This window comes from Anabas testudineus, chromosome 7 (assembly GCF_900324465.2).
Source record: "Anabas testudineus chromosome 7, fAnaTes1.2, whole genome shotgun sequence".
Lineage (NCBI taxonomy): Eukaryota > Metazoa > Chordata > Actinopteri > Anabantiformes > Anabantidae > Anabas > Anabas testudineus.
Genome location: NC_046616.1, coordinates 3,308,774 through 3,333,182, shown reverse-complemented (window position 1 = coordinate 3,333,182; position 24,409 = coordinate 3,308,774). Strand labels below are relative to the sequence as shown.

The 24,409-nt window shown below is 39.7% G+C and overlaps 3 protein-coding genes across 3 annotated transcripts; all 3 read left to right on the top strand.

The window, feature by feature from the left end:
* The first annotated feature begins 5,776 nt into the window (after nt 1-5,776).
* Nucleotides 5,777-8,484, top strand: LOC113167131 (trace amine-associated receptor 9-like). Its single transcript, XM_026367533.1, has 3 exons — nt 5,777-5,932; nt 7,277-7,431; nt 7,674-8,484. Exons 1-3 carry the CDS (start codon nt 5,777-5,779, stop codon nt 8,482-8,484), a joined length of 1,122 nt encoding a protein of 373 aa, XP_026223318.1.
* A 6,956-nt stretch (nt 8,485-15,440) lies between these two features.
* LOC113167932 (trace amine-associated receptor 1-like) lies at nt 15,441-16,535 on the top strand. The gene is made up of 2 exons (XM_026368903.1): nt 15,441-15,613; nt 15,725-16,535. Exons 1-2 carry the CDS (start codon nt 15,441-15,443, stop codon nt 16,533-16,535), a joined length of 984 nt encoding a protein of 327 aa, XP_026224688.1.
* Nucleotides 16,536-21,010: 4,475 nt separating this feature from the next.
* LOC113167130 (trace amine-associated receptor 13c-like) lies at nt 21,011-22,163 on the top strand (the record flags this gene model as incomplete). The annotated part of the gene is made up of 2 exons (XM_026367532.1): nt 21,011-21,150; nt 21,344-22,163. Coding segments are annotated over 2 exons (960 nt in total), but the record flags the coding sequence as incomplete, so codon positions are not given.
* Between the last annotated feature and the right edge of the window lie 2,246 nt (nt 22,164-24,409).

Below are 24,409 nucleotides of genomic sequence, written 5' to 3'. Positions count from 1 at the left end.
TACTGGGATAAGAACAAAACTATTGAAGTCCAGCAGCTATGAATAAAATAAATGAACAACCTGTTACAACAGAGAGAAAAATGAATACAGAGGGTGATGAAGACATAGATGACGACACATAGGATGAGAGAGGAGGAAGATAAATCAGGGAGGAGAGAAATCTTTAGTCAGAGAGCTGCCAGGATCCAGCTTCTTGTGTCTTTCACTCTCTGATGATGGAGGCACTGAAAAAAGCTGAACTCTGTTTTCCACAACTCAACACTTATTGCAAGAAACGCACAGGTCCTCACTCTGAGTCAATGCTCCTTTACACTCTGCTGTCCTCCATCTCTCTGCTCACTGCATTTCCTAACCTGCTGGTCATCATGTCATGTTTTAGTAATAATGTGTAATTAATACTAATTCATTTTATTCTGGTTTAGAATCTGGTTCACTACTGAATATAACAACTACATATATTCTTCTGTGTTGGGGTTGTGCTATTGTCTATAGTTGTCTGATGGGTTGAAATGAACCATCTTGGCAAAGCAGTCCACATTGGTCCGGATGGCGTTAGGGCCTTTGGAAACGGGAAGTCTGGTGACAAAATCTACAGAGATCTGGGACCAAGAGCAACGAGGGCTAGAGAGTGGGAGAAGGTGCCCTGCAGGTGCCTGATGTACAGGCTTGGCCTGTGCGCAGACAGAGTTGCCAGAGTAGGCCACCAGAACCGGCGCTTGACCACGAAAAGGGTGTGGGCCATCCCAGGGTGGCAGAAAAGGTGCATACAATATATCCGGTGAACAGGCTAAGAGTGACGGCGTGTGAGCATTCACTACCTCTTTTTTTGAGTCCTAGGAGAGTGATTCCAAGCCGACAGACAGGAGGGAGGATGAAGTCAGATAGGTTAGGAACGAGGGCTCAAACTGTTGAGAGAGGGCGTCAACCTTGATGTTGCAGTTGTCTGGATGGTATGAAAGGGAAAGGTTTAATCTATTAAAGAACAAAGCCCACCTGGCTTGTCGGGTATTGAGACGCTTGGCTGTGCAGAGATACTCCAGGTTTCTGAAGTCCAAAGAAATTAAGGTTTGGTGGAGGTCAGAGGGTGAAGTGGGCTGGCGACCTGACTGTAATTGTGCATAAATTTCCTGAGAAATTGGCGAATCCAAGAAAACCATGCAGAGCTTTACGGGACTAAAAGGTTATTCTGCATATATCATCTAAAACATAATTAACCAGATTTTGGAACACGATAGGGGCATTGGTAAGTCCAAAAGGCATGACTGGTATTCATAGGGTGTCCAGAGGGTGTGTTGAAAGCGGTTTTCCACTCGTCTCCTTGCCATTTCGACCAGATGGTAGGCATTGCAAAGTTTTCGAGTTTCGTAAAAATGGACGCGCCCTGCAAGAGCTAAAATGCAGAAGAAATTAAAGGGACAGGATACAGTTTTTTTTAATGGTAATATCACTCAAACATTGGAAGTCTACACAAGGACGGAGGCCATAGTCATATGGTATACACAGATACACACAGATTAACAAAAATATGACACAGTATAAAACTGCTTAACTGAAAGGTAATAATGTGTTTTAATACATTTATTAATACTAATTCATTTTATTCTGGTTCAGAATCTGGTTCACTGCTAAATATAACAACTACAATGAATGTGTGGCAAGATGGCGGCTTATTTATGTCTGTGTTATTTTTGTCTATCACATCTTGCTATGCAAGAAACATCTACAACCATCAAGATCACCTTAAAATGGGAGTTTGTTGTGACCGGAGTGTTACAACTGAGTTTCTTCGTTCACAAAATATCCCGGAGGACATCGCAAGGAATCCCGGCCTTAGGTGGTTCACGATCCCGGCGTTGAGGAGGCGAAAGCGGAGGGACAGGAAACAAAAGAGAGGTTGCAGAGCCGGTGCGCTAGCTAGGCTAAGGAGGCGACCACAGAGACCACCTCTTCCCAGCCTTTTCCTGACGAATGCCAGATCACTCATCAACAAAATGGATGAACTGAGACTAAGGATTAATAACAATTTCCTAAAGTACAGCTGCATTTTGTTGATCACAGAGACCTGGCTTCATCCTCTCATCCCAGACTCTGCTACCCAGCTAGCAGGCTACACCGCCCAGCGCCACAACAGGACAAAAGACTCCGGTAAGAGCAGAGGAGGGGGGCTCTGTGTTTATGTCAACAATAACTGGTGCACAAATACCGAGACTGTAAAGAGTCACTGCTCTCCGGACCTGGAGTTTGTGACAGTTAGATGCAGGCCTATCTACCTCCCGAGAGAGTTTACTGTCGTCATGGTCACTGCTGTTTACATTCCACCGGATGCTAATGCTAACTCGGCTTTCGGACATTTACACGGCAGCATTAGCAGGCAGCAGAGCAGGTATCCCGACGCTGTGCACATCATAGCAGAGAATTTTAACCACATGGACCTAAAGCCAGTGCTTCCTAATCTCCACCAGCATGTTAAGTGTACCACCAGAGAAGCAAATACTCTGGACAAGGTCTACACAAACATTAAGCTAGGCTATAGGGCCAGACCACTACCTCACCTGGGCCAGTCTGACCATGTGTCTCTGCTTTTAATCCCTGCATACGCCCCCCTCAGGAAAACTGCTCTTACAATCTCAAAAATCGTAAAAACATGGCCTGATGATGCCACTCAGCAGCTGCAGGACTGTTTTGAGAGGACCAACTGGGATGTTTTTGAAAATCCAGACCTGGAAGTGTTCACAGATAGTGTGCTATGTTACATTAGAAACTGCATAGACACTGTTAATGTGGACAAGCACATCAGGGTGTACCCTAACAGGAAGCCCTGGATGAACCGGGAGGTCCAGCAGCTACTGAGGGAGAGGAACACTGCCTTCAGGTCTGGCGACAGGGCTCACTACAGCTCGACACGAGCCAACCTGAAGAGAGGCATCAGGAAGGCTAAACTGGATTACAAGAGGAGGATCGAAGGTTGCCTGGACAGCAAGAACAGCAGGGAGGTGTGGCAGGGAGTCCAGCATCTGACTAACTACAGGACAACCCTCTGTGCCGCTGAAGGCGACTCCTCGTTGGCGGAGGAGCTGAACCTTTTCTTCTCCCGCTTCGAGGTAGATCAACCAGATACACCCACACATCCACATCCTGCAGCCCATCATGAAGGAGCACGAGGTGAGGGTAGTATTAAGGTCCGTCAACTCACGGAAGGCTGCTGGTCCGGATGGCGTCTCTGGACGAGTACTGAAGGACTGTGCAGACCAGCTGGCTGGAGTCTTCACCACGATTTTCAACCTGTCTCTGACCCGGTCTACTGTCCCACCGTGCCTGAAGTCCTCCACCATAGTCCCCCTGCCCAAGAAAACGCACATCACCAGCCTCAATGACTACCGGCCAGTTGCACTCACCCCAGTGGTCATGAAGTGCTTTGAAAAACTGGTAAGGGGTCACATCACTTCATTACTCCCACCATCCTTCGACCAACACCAGTTTGCGTACAGGGCCAACAGATCCACAGAGAATGCCATAGCCACTGCCCTCCACACGGCACTGTCCCACCTGGAGCAGCAGGGGAGCTATGTGCGGATGCTCTTTGTGGATTATAGCTCTGCATTTAACACAATTCTTCCTCACAAACTAGTAAACAAACTGTTGGACTTAGGACTTCCATACTCCACCTGCTCTTGGATCAAGAGCTTCCTCTCTGACTGCAGTCAGAGGGTGAGAGTGGGCCCACACACCTCCAAGGTCCTTAGTCTCAGCACTGGCTCCCCACAGGGCTGTGTGCTGAGCCCCCTGCTCTACACTCTTTACACCCATGACTGTACTCCTGCTCACCCCAGCAACACTATCGTCAAGTTCGCAGATGATACCACAGTGGTGGGACTCATCTCAGGGGGGGATCAGTCTGCCTACAGAGACGAGGTGGAACAGTTGACGATGTGGTGCAGGGGGAACAATCTGCTCCTTAATGCCTCCAAGACAAAAGAGGTTATCATTGGCTATAGGAGGACGAAAACTGAGGCCCCTCCAATGTACATTAGTGGGGACTGTGTTAAGAGGGTGTCAGACTTCCGCTTCTTGGGGGTTCACATAGAGGAGGATTTAACCTGGGGAGTACACACCTCTGAGCTGATAAGAAAGGCCCAGCAAAGGCTGCATTTCCTGAGGGTACTTAGGAAGAACAACATCTCCCAGAGACTGCTGGTGTCCTTTTATTGATGCTCTATTGAAAGCATCCTCACATACTGTGTTTCTGTGTGGTTCAGCAGATGCACAGTGGCTCAGAGGAAAGCTCTCCAGAGAGTGATCAAAACAGCACAGAGGATCACCAGTTGCCCTCTTCTCCCACAAGAAGAACTTCACAGTTCCCGCTGCCTCAAAAAAGCTCAAACCATTCTCAGGGACACTAGACACCCTGGACACTCTCTCTTTGAACTGCTGCCATCAGGGAGAAGGTTCAGATGAATCAAAACTAGGACTGACAGATTCAAGAAAAGCTTTTATCCCATAGCAATAACTACATTAAACACAGTAAAGAAGGGACTATAGGAACTAGTACAGTAACGTTGACAGTATGCTCACTCGTGGGAGTGAGAGCTGGTCCGCAGCACAATGTAGGTTCTTTGTTTACTTGATGGTTGTTTGTGTCTTATTCTGTCTTTTTGACTGTCTCTGATTATTTATTCTGTTTTTTTAATTATTTCTTTTCATTGTATATATGGCACAGACTGGTTGGCACCTTAATTTCGTTGTACGATGTTGCAATGAAAATAAAGTTTATCTTTATCTTTAACAACAACTGCTTTTTCCTGATGATGATGTGTTTTATATATAATATCCACTGTGATGATTTTCTCTCATGTTATGAGCATACACGACCTAGACCACCATCGATGACCAGGATGTTGAATCCAGGGAGCACAGAAGATGGAAGCTGGTCTCCAGTTCTTGATTGAGTTACTCTGTCTGCCCATTGGACTGAGGACGGAAACCAGATGAAAGGCTGACCCAGAATTCCCAGAAGGCGATAGAACTCAGTCCAGACATGCTGGAAATGAACCATCTTGGAAAAGCAGTCCACAATGCTTTTAGGGCCTTTGGAAAGGGGAAGTCTGGTGAAAAAAATCTACAGAGATGTAGGACCAAGGACGATGAGGGCTGGAGAGTGGGAGAATGTGCCCTGCAGGTGCCTGATGATGGGCAGACAGAACAGATTTGAACGAAGGTCGAAAGATTCGCTGCCAGAGTAGGCCATCAGAACCATGAAAAGGGTGCGGGCCAGAAAAGGTGAGAACAATGGCCAGTCCAACACCCTAGAATGGAGGTTATCAGGAACATACAATTTATCCGGTGAACAGGGTGAGGGTGACGGCGTGTGAGCATTCAGTACCTCTTTTTCGATTTCTAGGAGAGTGATTCCAAGCAGGGAGACAGGAGGAAGGATGAAGTCAGATGGGTTAGGAGCATTCGAGGGCTCAAACTGTTGAGAGAGGGCGTCAACCTTGATGTTGCGGTTGTCTGGATGGTATGAAAGGGAGAAGTTGAATCTATTAAAGAACAAAGCCCTGCTGGCTTGTCGGGTGTTGAGATGCTTGGCTGTGCGGAGATACTCCATGGATCTACCTCGGCATCAGGGAGAATCAGGATGGGAGCTGAAGTGAATCTTTTTTTTCAGGAGATTGAAGGCTTTATGGGTTTCTAAGGTCCAAGAAAATCAAGGTTTGGTGGAGCAAGAGCTAAAATGCACAAGAAATTAAAGGGACAGGATACAATTTTTTTTATGGTAATGTCATTCAAACCTCGGAAGTCTACACAAGGACGGAGGCCTCCGTCTTTTTTGCCCACAAACAAGAAACCGGCCCCTCCCGGAGAGGAAGAGGATCACATCAAGCCAGCAGCTAGTACCTCGTCCAGGTACTTCTGCATAGCCATTCTCCCCAGGGTAGGGCACCTGATCGGAAGACTGGGGGCTAGATGTGGATTAAGCCACTTGCAGGCAGTTACCAGAGCAGGTCAGTCCCCAACCAAGAATCCTGGGTTGTGCAATTAAGCCAGGTGGAGCCTAGAACCAAAGGTAAGTCTGGAGACTAAATTATGTTAAAAGTGACCTGTTCATGATGATAGTCAATGGACAAATGAACAGTATCCGTGAGACAGCATGAAATGGTTAATGGAACCATTGATCCTAGCAGCAACCAAATAAAAGTCACATTTGGCCTCATTCAGTGCATTCTGTGTGGACAAAAACCAGAGTCAGATTGTTTTGGGGGCATAATAAACGTGTGCACACATGTAACCTACATATTTTACTCTTTCATTAAGGGAATTAAATAAATAGCTTACTTTTACGAGAGTTACACGCAAAACGTCCTAAAAACTGTATTTCAGTTTGTGTGACTGTCGGTTTTCAGGTTAAGTCCTTTTCAACAACTAGCTGAACCCAACAAAACTTTATTTTGTGCTGCATTACGTTCTTGTAGTTCAACCAAAAACGCCAGAACTGGATCATTAGACAGCATTTTTTCATGGCAAATATATTAATATGGATGGTAAATACACATTTTGGACACATTCTTTAATTTCGTATTTGCATCCTACTCCTTCAAATAACACAGGCCATCTGCACCTGAATTTCAGACACAATCCCTTGAGCAAAAATGCCTTACTCAGCAAACTTATGAAGACAAAGTTGCAAAATAAGCTGAATGTGCTATTTTACTCATTTCAGAGATGCAGGCCTCAGTGCACACCCTTAGTAGATCAGCTTGTGATGTTTTCTGAGGTTGTTACCAAGTTTCTACATGATTGACATGCCCACCTTTAGTAAACCAGGGCCTTAGTGAGTTTAGAGCCCAAAAGAGAAGCTAGTTATGGACTTCCACACCACCTTACATTAAATGTTTTAGCATTCTGAAAAAAAACCTCTAAGAATTTGTGCATATTGTAAATGAAGATAAATCTTATTGTTAACTTTAACAGTACTCCTGACAGCATATTTGTTTTTATCTTTTTCATATATCACTGCAGCTCATTATACCATGACTTTATTACTGCTTGCATCAACCACAACTGAAATACTACATCCCAGTAAAGGATTTCATACAAAGATAACAAAAGTGACAAATATGCATGAGTATGACTTGCAGTATGAGGGAGGAGTACAGTGAGGAAGAAGGGGGAAAGAGAGGAGAAAGAAATTGTCAATGACACTGAACTTATCTCAGAAAGCTACAAATGATCAGCAGTTTCTCTCCTCCTCCTCTCTGTGATGATGGAGACACTGGAGGAAGCTGAGCTCTGCTTTCCACAACTCAACAACTCCTGCAAGAAACGCACACGTCCTCACTCTGAGTCAATGATCATTTACACTCTGTTGCCCTCCTTCTCTCTGCTCACGGTTTTTCTCAACCTGCTGGTCATCATCTCCATCTCCCACTTCAGGCATGCATAAATGTCTTAACTCTGATTATTTGTCTAATTTCTCTCAACAATTACATTGTTTTTGTTTGATGATGTCTTTGTTCATAAGCAGAGTTTACCACTGTGACATTTTAAAAATTAGATTATGCTGTTGTCAGTAATTGTGCACCTAAACGTTGTTCTGTTTTAAAACAGATTTTTCTCTTTGCAATGATACTGTGAATGTTTGTAATAGTTACCATAATGACACCATCTCACTACAGGCAGCTCCACACCTCCACCAACCTCCTCCTCCTCTCTCTGGCTGTGTCAGACTTCTTTGTGGGTCTTCTCGTGGTGCCATTTCAAATCCTGTTATCAGAACCCTGTTGGCTCCTGGGTGACCTGGCATGTATCCTTTGTACTTTTCTACCCTATATCACTGTCCCTGCTACAGCAGTAAACATGGTGCTGATATCAGTCGATCGTTATGTTGCTGTCTGTGATCCATTGCGTTACGGCACCAAAATCACTCCAAAGAGAGTTAAAATCTGTGTGCTCCTATGTTGGACTTACTCTGTTTTCTACAATTTCCTGTTTTTATTTGATAACCTGAAACAACCAGGCAAGTATAACTCCTGCTATGGAGAATGTGTAAACAGTGTAAATGGACATGTTGACCTTGTTTTAAGGTTTATTATTCCCACCACATCCATCATCATTCTGTATACAAGAGTGTTTGTAGTTGCTGTGTCTCAGGCTCGTTCCATGCGCTCCCACATTGCAGCTGTCAAACTGCAGCGTTCAGTGACTGTAACTGTGAAGAAATCCGAGCTGAAAGCAGCCAGGACTCTTGGTGTGGTTGTTGCTGTGTTTCTCATGTGTTACTGTCCATATTATGGCATATGTCTCGCTGGCTATGACTTCATGACGGGTTCTTCAACTCACATTATTATGATTTTTCTGGTGATATTTAACTCCTGTCTTAACCCTTTGATCTATGCCTTTTTCTATCCCTGGTTTAGAAAAACTGTTAAACTCATTGTTACCCTTCAGATATTGCAGCCTCATTCCCGTCAGACCAACGTACTGTAGAGAGAAACTGGAGTCACTGAAAAGACACAAACATACAGTACTTATATGTCCTGTAAATTTTTCCAAAACAGTCGTGGGATTTTTTTCATGGATAGAGTTTAATATATATTTTTTTTACCATGATCTCTTAGTAACATTTTTTAAATGTATTTTCCAATATTACCGTGTGAATAAATCCTAATTAGTCAGAATACATCTGTGTCACATTTTTATGTCATTTATTGGCAGCAGAGGTAATTTAGGCAGCTGAGTTTCACATGGATGTGATCAGTTTAATGTGGTTTATGTGCAGTTCATGGGTAAAATATTCCTGAAAATGCTTCTCACTTGACTGAAACAGTAGTTAAGTTAATGAATCCAATCAGATCATCAATTAGCATTTATGGCCCTTATTTTATTTTCTAAATAGAAATGAACACCTAATAAAAAAAGTAGGAACTTTGCATATTATACTACAGTTTGGGCTTTTGGCACATCCATTATAACAGAAAACAATATAATAAATACTATTAAATGCTACTACAACTGTAGACTGTTTGACCATTCGTCCTCCTTTGTATACTGTAATACAATTTTTAGCTCACCATTTAAGTCTAATTGAGATTTTTTAGCTCACTATATTCACAATGGCGACAAACGCACAAAAATCTTGAGCAAACCATTGCCTTAGTGGGTGTAGAAGCCCAAAAAAGAAGATAAATGTTTTAGCATTAAAAAAACTCTTTCTAATGTAAATGGAGATAAAGCATATTGTTAATTTTAACAGTACTCCTGAAAGTATAGATGCTTTTATCCTCTTAATATATCACTGCAGCTCATAATAGCGTGAATTTATTAATTAAATTCAATTTAATTATAGCTGTATAGTGCTTTTTATAATTGACATTGTCACAAAGCAGCTTTACACAACCAAAGTAACTATGGAAGTTCACATGAACAGTGAATGTGTAAGAATCATAATAATCAGATTATCCTCAATGAGCAAGTGGAGGGCGACAGTGGCAAGAAAAAACTCCCTGAGAAGGCAACAGGAAGAAACCTTGAGAGGAACCAGACTCAACAGGGAACCAATCCTCATATGGGTAATTACATGCTATGTGTCAGGCAGCAGGCAGGTCAGTATAATAGTTAATGTCTTAAAGTTAATATAGAGTCCAGTTAGTTATTGGAGGCTCTGGTAGACTTGTAGGAAATTCCAGTCCTGGACATTCGAGTGTTGAGTCGAGACCTCAGAGAAACAGCTGCCGACGTCCGCCGAGGCCAGGACCATCTTCACACACATCATATTGGGCCTAGAGGTGATGGAACCATGGACTAATTTTTCTGCATCATTTAGTGACAAAATATTCCTTATCTTAGCAATATTTCTGAGGTGAAAGAAAGCTGTCCTGGTGATATTATCTACATGAGCTTCAAATGAAAGACTGGAATCAAGAATCACACCAAGGTCTTTTAATGTTGCACTAGATGGAACACAAAGGCCATCTAGAGTTATGGTGTGATCTAAAATCTTGCTTCTATTTGCATGTAGTCTTATGTTAATATTATGACTAGTACTTCTGTCTCATCAGGATTAAGCAGAAGGAAGTTAATTAGAATCCAGTCTCTTATATCCTTTACACATTGCTCAACTTTTTGCTGAAACATATAACTGTGTGTTAATACCATGCTTATGGATTATGTTGCCCAGAGGAAGTATTTAGAGGGAAAAAAACAGTGGGCCTAAAACTGAACCCTGTGGAACACCAAACTCCACTGGAGAGCATGTGGAGTAATCGCCATTTAGATCTACATACTGATAACGATCAGTCAAGCAGGATCTAAGCCAGGAGAGGGCCGTTCCCTTAATTCCTTCAAGATTTTCTAATCTGTGAAGGAGAATACTATGGTCAATGGTGTCAAAAGCTGCACTGAGGTCGAGTAGCACAAGCATTGTGATGCTACCCTGATCAGAGGCCAATAGGAGGTAATTTACTACTTCAAAGTCCTTATACCGAGTTCAAATCTGTGTGCTCCTATGTTGGATTTACTGTGTTTTCTACAGCTTTATGTTTTTATTTGATAACCTGAAACAACCAGGCAAGTATAACTCCTGCTACGGAGAATGTGTGATTAATGTAAATGGACATGTTGACCTTATTTTAAGGTTTATTATTCCCACCACAGCCATCATCGTTTACGAGAGTGTTTGTAGTGGCTGTGTCTCAGGCTCGTTCCATGCGTTCCCACATTGCAGCTGTCAAACTGCAGCACGTGCCAGAGATTTCTGTAATTCTTGAGCTGACACTCTAGGATTATTCTTTACCTCATTCAGCATTCTGCGCTGTGCTCTTGCAGTCATCTTTACAGGACGACCACGCCTAGGGAGAGTAGCAACAGTAAACCCAAAACTGGTGTGTTTTTAAGGTAAAGGAGAGCTTTCAGCAACACATCCAATATCATCACACTGATTGAACTCAAGGTTGGCTCATTTCTGGCTCCAATTAGCTCTTGGAGAAGTCATTAGGCTAGAGGTTCACATACTTTTCTACCCTGCACTGTGAATGTTATTTTCAATAAAAACATGAAAACATATAATATTTGTGTACTATTATTTTAAGCAAACTGTGTTTTTGTATTTTTGTGAGTTAGATGAAGATCAGAGCACATTTTATGACAAATTAATGCAGAAAATCATGAGTTTTTCTTGCCGCTGTATGGAGTTTGTAATACTGTATATATGTTTCTTAATATAATCTGATTAACATTTTTTAAAATTTATTTTCCAATTTTAAGATAATATATACTATTTAATACTACTTCTAGACTGTATGTTTGACCACTCGTCCTCCTTTGTATACTTATTACTAAAATGTTTAGCCTACCATTTAAGTCCCATTGAAATTTTATCGTTCACTGTATGTTAGGAAGATATTTACAAGGGCGATAAACACGAAAATTGATACCACACAGAATAACAACAGTATGACACAGAATAAAACAGCTTAATTGAATAAATAATTTAATAAAAGAAAGAAAATACATAATTAAAAAAAAAACAATCTATCTCACAGGTTTACCAGTCATCAGTTAAAACACAATGACTTTGTACATAAATAAGTACTATTGGTCAGACCGCGAGGGCCAGTCCACAATCAAATACAAAAATGCAGAGGTGGGTTAAAGGATTGTGACAACTTTCCTTCTCTTCTTAGAGCTGTCACACAGGATGGAATGTCACTGATCATATTATCATATCATTATTACTATTTTTCACATTGTATTATTATATCATTGTTAAACTGTATGATCAGTACTGGGATAAGAACAAAACTATTGAATTCCAGCAGCTATGAATAAAATAAATGATCCAAACGAACGATAAAGAACCTGTTACACCTGAGAGAAAAGTTAAGGCAGAGGGTAATGAAGACATAGATGATGACACAAAGGATGAGAGAGGAGGAAGATCATAGAGAGAGAGCGTGCAAGGCAGGATGGGAGAACAGAAGAGGAGGGAGGAGAAAGATAAATCAGGGAGGAAGGAAATCTTTAGTCAGAGAGCTGCCAAGATCCAGCTTCTTGTGTCTTTTACTCTCTGATGATGGAGACACTGGAGGAAGCTGAACTCTGCTTTCCACAACTCAACACCTCCTGCAAAAAACACACACGTCCTCAAACTGAGTCTATGATCATTTACTTTTTGCTTTCCTCCATCTCTCTGTTCACTGTCTTTCTCAACCTGCTGGTCATCATCTCCATCTCCCACTTCAGGCACAGATACATGTTTTACCTTTTTTAATATCTTGTTGTAGTCATGTTATATGTATTAAGTGTTTTCTGAGCATTATATCCTGGTGATTTGGTGACACTCTTATACTGTCTCTATTTTCAAAAAGCGATTTCCTGCTTTCTTGCTAATGCTGTCACTCGGTATTTACAGTGACTATTTTCTTCCTCCAGGCAGCTCCACACTCCCACCAACCTCCTCCTTCTCTCTCTGGCTGTCTCAGACTTACTGGTGGGCCTTGTCGTAGTACCTTTTCAAATCCTTTTAACCGATTCCTGCTGGTTCCTGGGTGATGTCATATGTACTCTGTATTTTCTATTAGGCTTCATCACTGTCTGTGCCTCAGTTTTAAACATGGTGCTGATATCAGTCGACCGTTATGTTGCTATCTGTGACCCTCTACGTTACTCCACCAAATTCACTTCAAAGATGGTTCAAATCTATATTGTCCTGTGTTGGGGTTGTGCTGTTGTCTACAGTTGTCTGATTTTACTTGATAACCTGAAACAACCAGGCAGGTATAACTCCTGCTACGGAGAATGTGTGAATAACATATTTGGTCCTGTTCACATTTTGATATGCTTTATCTCTACCAATATGATTGTTATTCTGTATATGAGAGTGTTTGTGGTGGCTGTGTCTCAGGCTCGTTCCATGCGCTCCCACATTGCAGCTGTCAAACTGCAGCGTTCAGTGACTGTAACTGTGAAGAAATCAGAGCTGAAAGCAGCCAGGACTCTTGGTGTGGTTGTTGCTGTGTTTCTCATGTGTTACTCTCCATATTATTGTGTTTCTCTTGCTGGTTACGACATAATAATGGCCTCTTCAACTAGCACCATTATTAATTTTTTTCTGTTGTTGAACTCCTCTCTAAACCCTTTGATTTATGCCTTTTTTTATCCGTGGTTCAGAAAATCAGTAAAGGTCATTGTTACTCTTGAGATACTGCAGCCTCACTCCTGTCAGACCAACATACTAAGAACAGAAGAGTGAAACATAATATTTTCAGTAAAGTAATATTTGCTGTTTCAGAAATGAAAAGGCGAACAGTCTGTAACTTCAGCAACTTTCAAAGATACATCTTTTACATTTCATAACAAGATAAAATGTAATAAAATGAAAGTAATCATTAAATTGGGTAAAAGAGCCACATCATCACTTTAGTATTGTTTGTATGCTGTACATGCAGCTTGAGGTACATCAAACCCGTCATAACCCAATAAATAGTTATTATCATACTATAGTAGTACAACAAGGACTCACTGGTTTTGTTCAAGCACATCAAGCAAGCCGGGAACAAGTGAAGCAGCTGGACAGATTTGGAAGAGACTAAGAGGAAAGTAGAGTCTGTTAAAGGAACAAAGCCTTCTCTCAGGTACAGCAGGGAAACAGCATTGAGGGAGGCAGGATTAGTTTTATAGTAGAAGCAACTTATTAATACTTTCATCTCCCGCAAAAATTGAAGTAGTTGGACAGAGGAGAACCCGATGTGTCCTTTGTTGCTTTAATGTAATCATTTTTTTACCAGGAGTTATTGAGAGAAAGCACCTAAAGGTAAACACAACACAAGGAACATTTTGTTAGTGTGTGCGTGAATGTAGACAATTTGAAGTAGATTCTAATAAGTTATTAAATCCTTAAGAGAGGGATATTTGATCAGATCTTGCGTTGTGGTAGGATGCACAGTGGATTATGCATTTGGTGAAACATTGAGCTCTTTGAGAGGATGCTAATTAAAAAGTGGGTGTCATAATATAGATTACAGCTTACAATTTAAAGTGTAGAAGACACAGTAAACGTTAAAGTAGGTCCTGAGCTGTAATTCATGTAGTGCTGCCTTAATTGAACCTTGGTTTAAAAATTTGACAATCTTTTTTTTTTTTAACAGTGGTTTAAAAAAAAACAGTGGTCTTTAACCAAACCACAAACCCACATGAAAACATCATCCTAATGGTGGACCATGGTAGAGGGAGCATGGATTCCCAAGTTTCTCAGGGTATCCATCAGAGCAATGTCTTTCAACCAGTTGACGCTCTGTAGAAGCTGGTGGATACAGCATAGACACTGAAGTAAACCTACTGCAGACACCCTTTTTGAGGGGCAGTCAGAGCTCAAATGCAGTGGTGGTGGAATTAGTTTGTAAACCCTTAATAATGAGCACGACAAACACTTATTAATAAGGTAAAGAAACAACGCAGAGGGACAGACAAAGATTCAAAGACATCATTGGAACTGGCTTACATCTGTGTTAAAGAGTCTACAGTAGGTGCAACGTTGAACTAGTAGGGTGTCTATGGCAGGACACCACAAAGGAAGCTACTGCTTATTAAAACAAAAGTTACTGCATGCCTGAAGTTTGAAGAGCACATGGTTACTCTGCAGCAGTATTGACAAAATGTTTTGTGGACTGATAAAACTATATCAGGCAATTTGAAAAGAACACACAGCACTACATGTGGCGTAAAAAGGTCAATGCATACCGTCATGAAAACATTATCACAGTATGGTGGGGGAAACATCATGAATTGGGCCTGCTTTGCTTCATCAGGGCCTGGCCAGCTTGCAGTGATTGAGGGGAAGATATATTCCCAAGTGTATAAAATTGTTTTTTTTTTTTAGAATAATGTGAGAATGTCTGTACAACAGATGAAATTCTGTAGAAGTTCAGTGATGCAACAGGACAATGACCCAAAACACACAACAGAATAGCTTCATAAAAACACAATAAGCCTTTTCGAGAGGCCAAGACCTAGCCCAGACCTCAATCCCATATAGATGCTATGGAACGACTTAAAGAGAGCCACACACGACATGGCCAAAGAAAATCACAGAGTAAGTAAAGACACGGAAGATCAGAATTTTTTTGTGTTATTATTTAAGGAACATAATATTTCGTAATAATCTTGACTTATAAAACCATGAAATTCCAAAAGGTTCACATACTTTTTATTTCCACTTTATGGGAGGCATCTGTTATTTCAATGTATAATTTAATAAACATTTATGGTAAGTAAAAAATAATCTGGTAACATTTGGTACCAAGTAGATATAGATGATGAATTATATTACACATGGAATGAGGGAGAGAATGAAAGGCAGAATGAGAGGGAGGAGGGAGATAAGTCAGCTATATCAGGACTGTCCTGAGAAAGCTGGCATCTTCACATCTTTCTCTCTCTGTGTGATGATGGAGACACTAGAGGAAGCTGAACTCTGTTTTCCACAACTCTTCAACACCTCTTGCAAGAAGCACAAGCGTTCTCACTCTGAAAGGATGCTGACTTACGTTCTGATGTCCTCCGTCTCTCTGCTCACTGTGTTTCTCAACCTGCTGGTCATCATCTCCATCTCCTACTTCAGGCACAGCTACGTCTTGGCTTTCTTAATATTATTATAATATTTCTTAATAATTTTATGTCTAATGCTGTGACTTTATACAATATTCACAGTGATGAATTTCTCTCCTTCCAGGCAGCTCCACAACCCCACAAATCTCATTCTCCTCTCTCTGGCTGTGTCAGACTTCCTTGTGGGTCTCCTTGTGATGCCATTAGAAATCCTCTTAACAGAGCCTTGCTGGCTCCTGGGTGATCTAGTGTGTGTTCTGTATCATATGGTACCCTTCATTACTGTCACTGCCTCAGTTTTAAACATGGTGCTGATATCAGTCGACCGTTATGTTGCTATCTGTGACCCTCTTAGCCACCTCACCAAAATCACTCAAAAGAGAGTTCAATGTTCTGTTCTCTTATGTTGGATTTACTGTGTTCTTTACAGCTTTATGTTTTTACTGGATAACCTGAAACAACCAGGCAGGTATAACTCCTGCTATGGACAATGTGTAATCAACATAATGGGAGCTCTTCATCTTGTCTTAGGTTTTATTATCCCCATTTCCTCCATCATCATTCTGTATATGAGAGTGTTTGTGGTGGCTGTGTCTCAGGCTCGTTCCATGCGCTCCCACATTGCAGCTGTCAAACTGCAGCGTTCAGTGACTGTAACTGTGAAGAAATCAGAGCTGAAAGCAGCCAGGACTCTTGGTGTGGTTGTTGCTGTGTTTCTCATGTGTTACTGTCCATATTTCTGTGTCTCTCTCTCTGGTTCTGAGCTCATAATGACTTCTTCAACTAACACTTTTATTCATTTTTTATTATTTCTGAATTCCTGTCTAAACCCTTTGATTTATGCTTTTTTCTACCCCTGGTTTAGAAAATCTGTGAAAATCATTGTTACCCTTGAGATACTGCAGCCTAACTCCTGTCAGACCAATGTACTGTAGAGAGAAACTGTGGAGTGTCTGAAAAGAGACGTTTGACATGTTCTGTGAAAAGACAAACATTATTGATGTTGCAAGAAATGAATAGTCTGCACTAAAAAGCCATGTTGTTGTAGAAAGTGTATTTGTTTTATTGATTTTGTTCAAATTTATTTCTGCCTGTTCCAGTAAATGGTGCAGTCCAGTTCTACACAATAATAAAATAAGGATTAAAATATAATTTAAGATCTAAAGTAGTTTTCTCTGTACTAATAAAAGAAAACTCCTTCTTGCATCATATTTTTCATTTGAAATTCTGATTTACTTGGAATTTACTCCACCACTAGTTGTATAGAGTTTAATATATATTTTTCTTACCATACTATTATTACCATACCATATTATTTAAATTGTATTTTCTAATATTCCAGTGTGATTAAATCCTAATTAGTCAGAATACATCTGTGTCACATTTTTATGTCATTTATTGGCGACAGAGGTAATTTAGGCAGCTGAGCTTCACTTGGACGTGATCACTTTAATGTGGTTTATGTGCAGTTCATGGGGAAAATATTCCTGAAAATCCTTCTCACTTGATTGAAACAGTAGTTAAGTTAATTAATCCAAACTAAATATCAATTAGAATTCATGGCCTCTATTTTATTTTCTAAATAGAGATGTTACCATAATAAAAAAGTATATTTGCATATTATACTACAGTTTGAGCTTCTGGCACATGTATTATAACAGAAAGGAATATAATAAATATTAATAAATACTATTGAATACTACAACTATAGACTGTAGGTTTAACCAAACATCGTCCTTTATATACTTTAATAACATCTTTAGCTCACCATTTAAGTCCCATTAAGATTTTTTGCTCACCCTATCTAATGAAGATATTTACAAGGGCGATAAACATAAAAATTGATACCACACAGAAGAACAACAATATGACACAGTATAAAACAGCTTAACTGAATAAATAGATAGTTAAAAAAACAAATCTATCTCACAGGTTTACCAGTCATCACTAATAACAAAATGACTTTGTACATTTCATATTGTATTATTATATCATTGTTAAACAGTATAATCAGTGCTGGGATAAGAGTAAAACTATTAAATTAGAGCAGATATGAGTAAAATAAATGATCCAAACATAAACAACCTGTTACACCAGAGAGAATGCAGAGGGTGATGAAGACATAGATGATGACACATTGGATGAGAGAGGAGGAAGATCAGAGAGAGAGAGAGTGAAAGGGAGGATGGGAGAACAGAAGAGGAGGGAAATCTTTAGTCTCTGTGATGATGGAGACACTGGAGGAAACTGAACTCTGTTTTCCACAACTCTTCAACACCTCCTGCAAGAAACGCACACGTCCTCACGCTGAGTCAATGCTCATTTACACTCTGCTGTCCTCCATCTCTCTGCTCACTGTGGTTCTCAACCTGCTGGTCATCATCTCCATCTCCCACTTCAGGCACAGATACATTTTACCCTTTTTAATATCTTGTTGTAGTCATGTTATAAGTTATAAAGTGTTTTCTGTGCATTATATCCTGGTGATTTGGTGACACTCTTATACTGTCTCTATTTTCAAAAAGCATTTTCCTATTTGTCGCTAATGCTCTGACTTCTCATATTATTTACAGTAACTATTTTCTTCCTCCAGGCAGCTCCACACTCCCACCAACCTCCTCCTTCTCTCTCTGGCTGTCTCAGACTTACTGGTGGGCCTTGTCGTAGTACCGTTTCAAATCCTTTTAAATGAACCCTGCTGGTTCCTGGGTGATGTCATATGTACTCTGTATTTTCTAATAGGCTTCGTCACTGTCTGTGCCTCCGTTTTAAACATGGTGCTGATATCAGTCGACCGTTATGTTGCTATCTGTGACCCTCTACATTACTCCACCAAATTCACTCCAAAGATGGTTCAAATCTATATTGTCCTGTGTTGGGGTTGTGCTGTTGTCTACAGTTGTCTGATTTTACTTGATAACCTGAAACAACCAGGCAGGTATAACTCCTGCTACGGAGAATGTGTGAATAACATATTTGGACCTGTTCACATTGTGATATGCTTTATCTCTACCAATATGATTGTTATTCTGTATATGAGAGTGTTTGTGGTGGCTGTGTCTCAGGCTCGTTCCATGTGCTCCCACATTGCAGCTGTCAAACTGCAGCGTTCAGTGACTGTAACTGTGAAGAAATCAGAGCTGAAAGCAGCCAGGACTCTTGGCGTGGTTGTTGCTGTGTTTCTCATGTGTTACTCTCCATATTATTGTGTTTCTTTTGCTGGCTATGACATCATAATAGCCTCTTCAACTAGTACCTTTGTTAATTTTTTGTTTTTATTGAACTCCTGTCTAAACCCTTTGATTTATGCCTTTTTTTACCCCTGGTTTAGAAAATCAGTGAAAATCATTGTTACTCTTGAGATACTTCAGCCTCACTCCTGTCAGACCAACGTACTTAGAACTGAAAAGTGAAACGTGACATTTTCAGTAATGTTTGCAATTTTCAAAATAATTTATTTTACATTTTACAGTTTTCTTTGCCATTACAGATACAAGAAAATGAAAGTCATCAGTGAATTAGTTAAAAGCCAACTCATCGCTTTAGTAGTGTTTATATACTGTACATGCAGCTTTACATGCATCACACCTATCATAAAGCACATACCCAATAAATAATAAATGTTATAGTATAGTAGTACAACAGGGACTCACTTGTTTTGTTTTAAGCATCACACAATCAGAGAAAAGCTGCTGAAGGAACAAAGGCTTCAGTCTCCCCCAAAACGGAAGTAGTTGGACAGAGGAGAGCCTGTTTTCCAGTTTGAGTTATTAAATCCTCAAGAGAGGGGTATTTCATCAGATCTTGGGTTGTGGTTAGATGCACAGTAATTTATACATTTGGTGAAACATTGAGCTCTTTGAGAGGATGCTGTAGAATTAGATTGAGTGTCTGAATGATAAGAGATAACATTTCATATGGCTACAGCTGATGTGGATGTAATACTTTAGATTATATGTAGTGCTGCCTTAATTGAACCTTAGTTTAAAAAATTGACTATCTTCTTTTTTTTCTTTTAGTGTGAAGTGGTCTTTAACCAAACCACAAACCCACGTGAAAACATCATCCCAGTGGTGGAGCATTAATTCCCAAGTTTCTTAGGGTATCCATTAGAGCAATATATGTCTTTCAACCAGTTGACATTGAATAGATGCTTGTTGATACAGCATAGACACTGAAGTAAATATACTAATCTGCCTTTTCGAGGGGTTGTCAGCTCAAATGCAGTGCTAGTGAAAAATGTTTGTAAACCCTTCGATAATGACCCCAAGAACACTTATTAATAAGGTAAAGAAACAGCCCATGGAAAAAGCTAAAGATTTAAAGGCATCACTGGAACTGGCTAACACCTACGTCCACAGTTGATAAAACATTGAACAAGCAGGGAGTCTATTGCAGGACACCATGAAGGAAGCTGCTGCTTACTAAAAAGAACATTGCTGCATGCCTGAAGTTTGAAGAGCACAGGGTTACTTCGCAGCATTATTAGCAAAATGTTTTGTGGACTGATAAAAATATATCAGGCAATTTGAAAAGAACAAACAGCACTACATGTGGTGTAAAAATTCATCTGTCACATTTTTATGCCATTTATTGGCAATAGAGGTAATTTAGCCAGCTGAGCTTCACTTGGATGTGATCACTTTAATGTGGTTTATGTGCAGTTCATGGGGAAAATATTCCTGAAAATCTTTCTCACTTGATTGAAACAGTAGTTAAGTTAATAAATCCAAACTAATTATCAATTAGAATTCATGGCCTCTATTTTATTTTCTAAATAGTGATGTTACCTTAATAAAAAAAGTGTGATCATTGTATATTTTACTACATTTTGGGCTTTTGGCACATCTATTATAACAAAAAAGAATTTAATAAATACTAATAAATACTAAAATTCTACTCCAACTGTAGACTGTAGGTTTGACCACTTATTCTCCTTTTAATACTTTTTTTTTTAGCTCACCATATGTTAGGAAGATAAACACAAAAATTGATACCACACAGAATAACAACAATATGACACGGTATAAAACTGCTTAACTGAATAAATAGATAAATTGAAAAAACAAAAACAAAACAAATATCAATGATCAGTACTAGGACAAGAATTAATCTATTGAATTACAGCAGCTATGAATAAAATAAATGATCCAAACATAAACAACCTGTTACACCAGAGAGAAAAACAAATGCATAGGGTGATGAAGACATGGATGATGAGACATAGGATGAGAGAGGAGGAAGTTCAGAGAGAGAGAGAGTGAAAGGCAGGATGGGAGAACAGAAGAGGAGGGAGGAGAACGATAAATCAGGGAGGAGAGGAAATCTTTAGTCGGAGAGCTGCCAGAATCCAGCTTCTTGTCTCTTTCACTCTCTGATGATGGAGACACTGGAAGAAGCTGAACTCTGTTTTCCACAACTCAACACCTCCTGCAAGAAACGCACACGTCCTCACGCTGAGTCAATGCTTCTTTACACTCTGATGTCCTCCATCGCTCTGCTCACTGTGGTTCTCAACCTACTGGTCATCATCTCCATCTCCCACTTCAGGCACAGAAACATGTTTTACCTTTTTAATATCTTGTTGTAGTCATGTTATAAGTTATAAAGTGTTTTCTGAGCATTATATCCTGGTGATTTGGTGACACTCTTGTACTGTCTCTATTTTCAAAATGCATTTTCCTATGTGTCGCTAATGCTCTGACTTCTCATATTATTTACAGTAACTATTTTCTTCCTCCAGGCAGCTCCACACTCCCACCAACCTCCTCCTTCTCTCTCTGGCTGTCTCAGACTTACTGGTGGGCCTTGTCGTAGTACCGTTTCAAATCCTCTTAAATGAACCCTGCTGGTTCCTGGGTGATGTCATATGTACTCTGTATTTTCTATTAGGCTTCATCACTGTCTGTGCCTCCGTTTTAAACATGGTGCTGATATCAGTCGACCGTTATGTTGCTATCTGTGACCCTCTACGTTACTCCACCAAATTCACTCCAAAGATGGTTCAAATCTATATTGTCCTGTGTTGGTGTTGTGCTGTTGTCTACAGTTGTCTGATTTTACTTGATAACCTGAAACAACCAGGCAGGTATAACTCCTGTTATGGAGAATGTGTGAATAACATATTTGGACCTGTTCACATTGTGAAATGCTTCATCTCTACCAATATAGTTGTTATTCTATATATGAGAGTGTTTGTAGTGGCTGTGTCTCAGGCTCGTTCCATGCGCTCCCACATTGCAGCTGTCAAACTGCAGCGTTCAGTGACTGTAACTGTGAAGAAATCAGAGCTGAAAGCAGCCAGGACTCTTGGCGTGGTTGTTGCTGTGTTTCTCATGTGTTACTCTCCATATTATTGTGTTTCTTTTGCTGGCTATGACATCATAATAGCCTCTTCAACTAGTACCTTTGTTAATTTTTTGTTTTTATTGAACTCCTGTCTAAACCCTTTGATTTATGCCTTTTTTTACCCCTGGTTTAGAAAATCTGTGAAAATCATTATTACGCTTGAGATACTGCAGCCTTACTCCTATCAGACCAATATACTGAGAACTGAAAAGTGAAACATGATGTTTTCAGTTAAGTAATTTTCAAAAATATATATTTTACATTTTATAGTTTTCTTTCCCATAACAAGGTAAAATAAAATGAAAGTCATCAGTGAATTGGGTAAAAGAACAACATCATAGCTTTAATATTGTTTATATACTGTACATACAGCTTGAGGTACATCAAACCCATTAGAACATACTGTAGAGAGAAAAGAGACATCTGACATGTTCTGTGAAAAGACAAACGTTATTGCTGCTGCAAGAAATGAACAGTCTGCAATAAAAAGTCACGTAAAATTGGAGCTATCGATCTTAACTTAGGTTTTATCATCCCCATTTCCTCCATTATCATTCTGTATATGAGAGTGTTTGTGGTGGCTGTGTCTCAGGCTCGTTCCATGCGCTCCCACATTGCAGCTGTCAAACTGCAGCGTTCAGTGACTGTAACTGTGAAGAAATCAGAGCTGAAAGCAGCCAGAACTCTTGGTGTGGTTGTTGCAGTGTTTCTCCTGTGTTACTGTCCATATTTTTGTGCCTTTCTCTCTGGTTCTGAGCTCATAATGGCTTCTTCAACTAACACTTTTATAATTTTTTGTTATTGATGAACTCCTGTCTAAACCCTTTGATTTATGCCTTTTTTTACCCCTGGTTCAGAAAATCAGTAAAGGTCATTGTTACCATTGACATACTGCAGCCTCACACCTGTCAGACCAATGTACTGTAGAGAGAAACTGTGGAGTGACTGAAAAGAGACACATATTTTCTGTGAAAAGGCGTTATTGATGTTGCAAGACATGAACAGCACTCAGTCTAAAGTAAAAAGTCATGTTGTTGTAGAAAGTTTATTTGTTTTATTGATTTTGCACAAATTTAACTCTGCCTGTTCCAGTAAAAGGTGCAGTCCACTTCTACACAATAACAGAATAAGTATTAAAATATAGTTTAATATATACCGTTTTCTCTGTACTGTAACAGAGAGAATAAAAGAAAACATAGTTTTCATTTGAAATTCTGATTTACTTGGAATTAACTCCACAACTGTGTCAGTAGACTGGGCTACAGAGCCACATCCTCACTTCATTGTGATTTATAAACTGTACATGCTACATAATACCCATTATAAATCATAACAGCATTATAAATAGTTATTGTTGCATGATAAGGCATGGTAACACGATTCAAAGGAAAGAAGTGGCTGCTAGATGTACAAAGGAAAACTCTGGATATTTGAGGTCATCAAGCCAGTTATTAAAGCACTGTTTAATTATTTTTTTCCACTATAACTGTGTATGTTTAATGAGTGTGTTCAATAAATACACAATAGATCAGGACTATTTATGTTTTATCATCTTACAAACATTGTGTTTACAGAATTTTGTGACTTTGGGTCAATTTATACACAGACAACAAATGAAAAACTACTAGAAGATCTACTATATTTATCTAGGTCATTTGAATTATTTCTTTCATTGTTTTTTTATGTATATTACTAAGCACATTAGACTGTGACATCATCTAGCAATTTCTTGCCTTTTTTAGTGACTTTCTATTGAAATCAGTAGATAACACACTTTTGTTGCAGTGATGCCTTCCCTCACAACATTCACGGAAAATTATTTCCATTAGTGTGAAAATTATTGTGAGTGCATTCCCTAAACTGTGTGTTTATTAAAGTTCTTTCTGTGGCCACTGTCTGTACTCAGCCAAATACTGTTTACTCTACTGTTTAATACTAGTAATAATCTTTGCTATTACAGGATATTCAAAAGAGTCACATTTACTACATCTTTACGCAAGCAGGAACCATTATTGTCAGTTTTACTAGTCACATCATGTTAATTATACTGACAATGTTTTAATACGAATAAATAGGATCAAGTAGCTCTGCAAAGGTGTGGTTTGTAACTTTAAGTAGGATAAAAAAAACAAAAACAATTATAGGTGGGAATAAATGTATTTATAGAGCACATTTCTAAGTGTTACAAAGTGCATCACAAGAGAGACAAAAAAACATGTAGCCCAACAAGATCAAGTTGAGCAACCACTAGGCAAACAGCAGAGAGGAAAAACTCCCTCTAGAGGAAGAAACCTCCAGCAGAACTAGGCTCAGGGTTACTTGCTGAGCTGTTTCTGGACAAGACACCGAAACCCTGTAGTGTAGCGCTGACATAATATCTGGTAGCTGTCCACCCACAATTTTCCCAAGGGGATCAACAAATTATTCATTATTATTATGTTTTCATGAAGATACGCAGTGA